Raw genomic sequence first — 8,497 nt, forward strand, 5'->3', positions numbered from 1 at the left:
CTTGTGATAAATCGTTGAAAAGCTCTCAATGAGGGCTTATTTCAGCAGCTAAGAAAAACTACAAAACCCAATTTGTTTTTGGATTTTGGGCTTATTTGGACACTTTTGGTTTAGTCGATTGCAATCAAAAGGGGAGGTAACAACTAGATGTTACAAGTCGAATTCAAAATTTCAACATCCTACGACTAATCGGTTTTGAATTATGTGAGATACGTACATACGTGTCCGTACGTACAGACGTCACACCGAAACTAGTCAAAATGGAAATTTTTTGTTGAAATCTGAAAATCAAAATTTTTCACAATATTTACTTTACTTTGTACAAGAAGTAAAAAATAAGGGGAATATTTAGAGAAGTGCGAAAAGTTGGATTAAATATTTTCTTTGATTGGAATTAATACTCCTGACAAATTTTAGTGTTTAATTTCAATCTGAGCAAGGAACACAGTTTTTCAAAATTGGTTTATAGTTTTTTTTTTTTTCAATACAATAGGAGCGAGTGATAAAAATGTCACTGTTTACGCTTATGAGTATTTTCTTGCTACCTAGGGGAAACAAAAGTGCTCGCTTTCAAATTTCGATTTATTACCCAGTTAAATACCCCTCCAAATAATTTAACCCTTCAAAAGTAGTTATTCAAAATATTCCGTATTTTCTTCAATATTTCCTTGAGAAAAAAACTATCGTAAATTTCAACTTTTTTGAAAGCAGATGTATTAATGTTAACAATGTGAGCTGCTGTCATTAATGTCACTATTTCTTTAATAATTGGTTAAAAAATAATAATTTTTTTCGTAATCAGTAATTTTAACTGATTTGTTTTAACTGTTCGTTTTATCTCTTATTAGAACGGTAATAAATAACAATTAATATTTTGTAAATCACTCTGATAATTCGTTTAAAACAAACAAATATATACAATTAAAAATACTTATAAAAAAATACACATTTTGATTATTGTTAGATAAAAATAATAATCTAAAGAGATAAAAAAAGGTTAAATGTAAGGATAAACGCAACAAACTATATACACAAATTTCGTTATTTACTAATTGAGTATAATTAAAAAAATAAAATGGTTAATAAATAATTATATTTACATTTAGAATTTTACGACATTATTATTTAAATACTGAACTTAACTTCGCTTTAGTTAAAAGGAATAGTCTGATTTAGTCGTAACGTAATAACCGAAACGATGACACTTTTAAAAGTTAAAGTTCCATTCGGTATAGTTTTATTGATGTGTGTTCATATCGAATGCGACGGTAAGAAACTAATTTATATATTATATATGGTTCGTTTATCACTTCATAGATGTTTAAAAAATAATAATTCGATGTCGTTATCTAATCCTGGTAGAGAGATTATATTGTGTTTTAACTTTTTGATTTCCAGTCGGACTATTTAAAACCAGGATATAAACTATTCCATTTCTCAGTTTTAAGTTATTGTTCTATTCTATAAATAGTTTTCTTACACTGTCTCGTAAGTCTAATTTCTATAATTTTTTAGTTCCTTAATTTTGTTTATTTTGCGATGTTTGATTTTGTAGCAAATAAAATTTGCTTTAATACTAAATTTGTTTCATTTGCTAGTTATGAGGGTTTCAGCATCATATTTCAGTCATCTCTCTTAATATACTGAATTTAGCATATCGGATCTGAAATGTGCTTCATTTAGTATGTTGTTTTTGTTTATGTATTTTCCCGTTATTTAAGCTATTGATTATGACTTTGATAGAGTTTTCTTGAGTTATTTAACTCCATTTATTTTTTGCATTTTTTTGTAAGAAAACTGCTAGCAATTTGGAAAAAATATTTTTAAAATACTTAGATTCTTACTTTACCTTAAAAAAAAATATGCAAATAAATGTCCAAATTTTTTGTTTTAAAGATTAAATAAAAAAAATTGCAAATTGAAAAATTAAATACAAATTAATAAAACCAATATTTGAAAAATTGTATTTATATATATACAAATATTTAATGCGTAGGTAAAAATCTGATGTGGGTAGTACATGACCTCCTTGTACGCTTATTAAATTACACATACATTTTTACATATATATTTTTAAAAAAATTAAAAGTACATAAAATTTTATTTCATTAATAACTTATGATTTTTTTTCATATCTTTTTTTATTATTGTTGAATTATTTTTATCGTAATTTTTTTTACAATTAGAGGTTAATAATTATTAATAAATCAATATATTTAAATTAAAAAAAAAAAGTTAAAAAAAAAGGAAATAAAGTCTGATTCGAACTGATATGCCTTCCCTTTGTAAGATCCAAATGTTTCATTAATAAAAATTTTATTTGGCTATAACTCTAGAAACAATGAAAGTAAGTACACATAATATATCATTGAAAAGCTCTCAATGAGAACTTATAACTGCAGTTAAGAAAAAGTTCAAAATTCAAATTGTTTTTGATTTTGGGAATTTTTGAACACTTTTGATTCAGTCGATTGCACTCAAAATGGGAGGTGCAGAACCGATGTTACAACATTCCTACATCCAAAATTTCAGCGTCCAACGGCTAATCATTTTTGAATTATGCGAGATTCATACGTACGTACAAACATCACGCCCAAAACTGGTCAAAATAAATTCATGGACGGTCAAAATGTATATTTCCGTTCAAATCTGAAAACTAACATTTTTCGCGATCACAATACTTCCTTTACTTCGTACAAAAAAAAGTAGAAAAGCGACAATATCTTTCAGAGTTTCTTGAAACACATTGCAATCATTCGTTTTTGTTTCTTCTGCCATAAAGATTCGCGCACGTAGCTGTCCACAAAGTCTCTCGCTATACATGATGTATGGCGCATTTTATTTGTGACTGCTCCTCATAGCCGTTCTACGTTTTGAGCATGCGTTCCGGTAAATGTATCAATGAAATTCTGCGAACGGTTTACAGTATTGCGCATGTAATTCCTGCAGAATTACGTTTACGACTGTATGCTGTCCGATGATCAGAAATTATTACTGAATCTGGGGCAAATTTTTCTGTTATAATCGGCTGTAACAAATCTGCAAAACGATTAATTATTGGCACTCTCCGAACACCTTGAGCGACTACTATCGACATTGTTCTTTCTACTTTCAAATAGAGATTTGTCAGTTTCTACCGATTACCAGACTACCGATTACATATTTGATTTTAAAAGCTTTTCGGAGTACACTTCCTGTAGGCAATTACTTCAGCTGACATCTGTGTCGTAGTCGATATATCACAGAAGGCCTCAGCCGTAATTTCATACCTCCAGGAATAAAAAAATAGTAAAATTTTATTAAGGCGTAGTTTGTAGTCCTGCAATCACGTATAGGGGGCTCGCATTTATATAGCGACTCGGCGCTGCCATTTCTTGCATCGCCTCGGTCATTCAAAATATTTAACGCCTCGTCATGCTCTGTTTACACAGTTTTTGTTTTGGTAAAATACCAAAACGTTAAAAGAAACAAACAGAATTCATTTTATTTCTTGATAACCCAAACACATTCGTAAGAAGACCCCATAACAATGCCGAATTATAATTATTACAAAGCTGACAACAGGTCAACGATGCTCGAATAACTACGATATACTTATATAATCTAAACTATAAATAACAAACTATCCATATAACATACTCGCATTAAGATGATGTGGTGATTAGACGAGTATGAATGCTTGCTAAGTCTATCGTAATAACCATAATTACATTGATCTTTTGGTGGGAAGTATCTTAAACTTAACAGACAGGACTTACCATGAATTCGAGTTGTAAAGTGCATTAATTTAGTCTTTTTACGTGCAACGATTACTGTTTTAGAAAATGGAGGGAATGATGTTTGGCAGCCTGTGGGGAGGATAGCACTGAGAGGGAGGTCTGTCGTTTGATAGTAGAAAAGAGTAATTTACGAGTATGTTATTTTTATTACTTTTCCATAATTATTCGGTCAATTTTTATAAAAGGAAAAAAGACAGTTGTAAACATGCTATTCATTTTCTAGTAACCCTTAAATTTATTTTTAAAACAATTTATTTAAAAAATTATTAAGGATATAATGCTACTATGAGACCTTAATCTTCTAAACGAAAGCCCAAACTAATTTCGTCGTAGCTAAATTATCAACAATATCTTCTGTATCATATTACTTCCAAAAAATCTTTCCTGCCTGGGGTTTGCTTTTTTGAAAGGTAAATTTCTAATTAAAGAAAATAAATAGATGCTTGTTACAGATTAGTTTGTAATAAAACTTGATAATAGTTTCTAATTATCTGTGTTTGCGGACGTTTTTTTTAAAAAGAGTTTTATTTTCGATAAACTGAAATACATAAAGTGCAAGTAAGTTACGGAAGTAGATTACAGTAAAAATATATTCATGTGCAAATAAAATAAAAGGTCGTGGAGATATTGCTTGAGATAAGAAAAATTAAAGGTAATGACTCGCAGTGATACGTGGTTGAGATAAAAAAATAAATTAGTCACATAAGAGTAGTGTTCTGAATGGAAGAGTTAAAAATTACAGTAGGTATTTTTATTTATTCAGTTATAAACTCCAGTTAAGGTCTTTTACCTTTTACCCCTTTTGCATTCAATAATGTTCATATCCACACTTTAAATAGAAATATATATAAAATAAAATAGATTAAAAAATACAGTCCAAAAAATAAGAGAGTTCTGCTAAAATTCTTTTTATTTCCTTGTGTACGAAATAAATGAAAGTACTGTGATCGCGAAACATTTCGGTTTTCATATTTCAACAGAAATATCCATTTTGACCATCCCTGAATCCATTTTGACTAGTTTCGGCGTGACGTTTATACGTACTCGCACAATTCAAAAACGATTAGCCGTAGGATGTTGACATTTTGGATTTAGCACTGTTGTAACGTCTAGTTGTGCACCTCCCCTTTTGATTGCAATCGAAATTAAAATTAAAATTTTAAATAATGAAATATTTTGATTTTAATGGGAAGACACATTGGTTCGAATCAGACTTCATCACCTTTTGTTTTTTTTTAACTTTTTTTTTAACTTAAATATATTGCTTTAATAATTATTAACCCGTGGTTGTAAAAAAACCTTTACTATTTATTTATTTTATTTATTTACAATTTAAAACTTACATGATCATCCGTCAGACCTAAGTCTGTCGACAGATATACTAAAGAATTATTATTACATTATTAAGTGGTTAATGCAATAACCAATTTTATGTAACAACTAAAGATATTATTAGTTTTATAATAGTTATAATAGTAGTACAATTATAAAAATTAATTTAACAAAATTAAACTATATATTTAAAAACTAATGAACAAATTATTTCTTTAATATTTGTTATGTATTAAACTATATTCATGAAACAAAACTATACTTAATTACAACAACGAATTACACAATTAATATCTTGTTGCAACAATTACATAAAGAAAATAAATAACTAAGCTTTAACCATTCAACAATACATTATTTATTGATTTACAATAATTATCAACATTAAAATAATAACTATAATCATGTTATAATTGTCTGGACTGCCAGTATAAACCCAACATGAATCCTGTTAGTACCTATTATGTTATAGTTAATGCCCACTCAATGAGAAGTTTTTTAAATCATTTTTTTTCATCTTTACATTATTGAGGTGATTCGGTAAAGAATTAAGTAATGCAGGAACAACATACTTCTTTAATCGTTTACCGTAAGTATTATTATATCTATCTGTAATAAAGCTCATTGCTCTCAAATTGTATCCACTTTCTACATTTACCCTGTATTCACTGTTGTAAAAGTTCTTAAAAATAATTAAGAATTTAAATAGACCTCTAGCTGACAGAAACCTACAATAATAATAATAATAAAAATATTAGTGAAATAAAATTATACGTACTTTTAAAAATTTCTGTTTAATTTTGTCTACATTAAAGTTAACTGCTGAGTGATTGAAAAATAAACCCTCACAAGAACAACATATACACTGAATCATACTGGCCCGATCTTTAATAAATTGCAAAAAATTCTTATCTTTTAGTTCATTATTCTTCTGATGTCGCTGGACAATATTCTCCCTAAGTCGAAATTGATCATAATTTCGTATATCTGTTTTTTGTTGCCAATCATTTAATCACTCTTTGATTTGATATAATTCTTCTAATCTGAATTTGTGTACACGTCTCTATTTTTTCAAATTTTTTCTGTCTTTATATTCATCATTTTCTCTTGAATCTTTTTATTATTTCCTTGGTGTTAACGTTTTCTTTCTCTTTACATTTATCATCTTCTCTTAATCTTTTTATTCTTTCTTTGGTTTTAACATTTTCTACTTCTTTATACTTATCATCTCTTAATTTTGTTATTCTTCCCTTGTTCTTAACATTTTCTTCCCCTTCATATTCATCTTCTTGTCGTTTTTTGAGATATATTTCTTCAAGTTATCTCTCTTTTTCCTGTATGATTGTTTCTTTTTCATTTTTGGTTATTCTCCAAATAATCCAATAATAAAAACTAAATATTTTACAGCGTAAGGTCAAAATTAACATTTGTAATCAGTATACAGTAGTTCACTAAACAGAGTAGTTTAATTAATAACTTTTGTTGTTTATATGACACACCAGAAATCTAAACCTTTTGTTAATCAGCAACTAACGAAGATACGAATAATACTGATCTAGTAATTCGATTAATAAAAGGATTTTACTCGATCCTAATATTTCATGTAAGATTCTCCACTTTGTTAAAGAATTGGAAGATCGTTTCTCACTTTCAAATGAAATAAGTTTAAATGAAGTGCAGCAAAAAATGTGTGTATGTAATTTAATACGCATACAAGGAAGTCATGTGGTGTCCACATCAGATTTTTTAAGTTTCAACGTTTTGAAGCGGGTGATACATTTAAAATAACTTATTAAATAAATTATTCCTTAATTAAGGAAACTGTTTAGAATCTTTTTAATATATTTAGTAATTTTTTAATTATTATTTTTACAGATTTTGATGATAATGAATCACAAATAAAGTTCAGTTATCTGAATGGTTATCTACCTTCATCACATGATGTAAAAAAGAGACAGACCACTTCATATGTACCGTTAGTTAATGAAATTAGGGAACAGTGTAGAGAAAACAATGAAAGCGATGAAGATTGTTCAAAATATATAGCTTTTGTTCTTGAGAAGCAGACAGAAGATGGCACAAAAGTGTTTAAGAGCTTTTGCGAAGAAGTTAATTATACAGATGATGCTTGTCAATATCTATAACAATGAATAATAATAAATAGTAAAAAATAAATAAATAAAAACAAAATGTACTCGTAAGAGTTTGAGACTAATAATTATTTTTACTGTTTATCACATTTACATAAATGATATTACAATAAATAAAGATTACAAAATTCTTTATATAAAAAATTGGTCCTTCTAGTTTTACACAGTTAAATAGCTATTTATGGTTTAAGTCAGTGTTTCCCAAACTGTGTGCCACGGTGCCACAGGAAGCCTTCTTCATAGGGGCACCACAAAATATTGTAAAAGCTTCTTAATTAATTGAACCAAGATATTTATAATTTAATGTTAATAAAGTAAAAAAATAATGAAGATTCACAAGTTTTATTTATTTTTATCTCTTACTTACGAGTAGTCACTTTTACTTAGTGTAGAGCACCATGGAAAAGTTTTAATTGAAAAAGGGCGTCGCAACTCGGAAAAGTTTGGAAACTACTGGTACAGGTAATAAATTAAAAGTAATTTTTATATACATATTTTTTTTTTGTAAATTGAATATAATTAAAAATTTTAAACATATAAAACTTTGGTTTTGTAGGTTTACCTTTTAAAATTTGTAACTATATATAGAGTGTTCGGGTTAAAGGTATCAAACATTTAGAAAACCAGTTGTAATCTGCCTGAATCGACAGGAACTTTCTCCAAAATTTGATCTGTATATACTCAAAGTGAGAAAAATATGGATGCACGGGCGAGCTCACAATGCAATTCTAGTCAGCAGTAGTCACCCGGGATATGGACCCCACAACAGAAGGCTCAGTGCATTCTTTGGTTAGTGGAGTTTCAATCAGGCTTGTTCAATGGCGTGCACGAAGTGAATGGAATATCATCGATCCTTCAACATCCAAGTCTATTCGTCAATAGGATATGACTTTAAGATAGACTGGAAGTTTGGTTTTACAAACTGGAAATCGTCCAAAAAGTTTTAGTTAGTGATGAGACTGTGGGATGTATTCATTGCCAGTCCTGGAAAATCATTAGGCGAGCTAGTTACAAACTGCAAATTCCTTGTCCCATTATTCACGACATTGTTCATAAGCGGTTCCATTTGCGAGCATACATGTTAAAAATCCTTCATCGCATTAAACCAAATGATTGCTGCTTACACTATCAGTTTGTGTAGCGGTAATGCACAAAGTCGAAAACAATCCTAATTATCTTGATACATTGTTGTTGAGGCAACAACGTATTTTACTGGTGAGGCAATTTTTATTTCAT

The 8,497-nt window shown here is 28.6% G+C and overlaps 1 protein-coding gene across 1 annotated transcript; it reads left to right on the top strand.

Annotated features, from left to right (window-relative positions):
- The first annotated feature begins 1,171 nt into the window (after window positions 1-1,171).
- On the top strand, window positions 1,172-7,540 carry LOC142331581 (uncharacterized). The gene is made up of 2 exons (XM_075377586.1): window positions 1,172-1,268; window positions 6,987-7,540. Exons 1-2 carry the CDS (start codon window positions 1,199-1,201, stop codon window positions 7,253-7,255), a joined length of 339 nt encoding a protein of 112 aa, XP_075233701.1. The 5' UTR covers window positions 1,172-1,198; the 3' UTR covers window positions 7,256-7,540.
- Window positions 7,541-8,497: the final 957 nt, after the last annotated feature.

This window comes from Lycorma delicatula, chromosome 10 (genome assembly GCF_047948215.1).
Source record: "Lycorma delicatula isolate Av1 chromosome 10, ASM4794821v1, whole genome shotgun sequence".
Lineage (NCBI taxonomy): Eukaryota > Metazoa > Arthropoda > Insecta > Hemiptera > Fulgoridae > Lycorma > Lycorma delicatula.

What these genes read in the sequence shown, in the direction of transcription:
- LOC142331581 (XM_075377586.1), top strand. Translation starts at nt 1,199, where the DNA reads ATGACACTTTTAAAAGTTAAAGTTCCATTCGGTATAGTTTTATTGATG. An exon ending in TGTTCATATCGAATGCGACG is followed by an intron (nt 1,269 to 6,986) that starts GTAAGAAACTAA and finishes TTATTTTTACAG; the next exon opens with ATTTTGATGATAATGAATCA.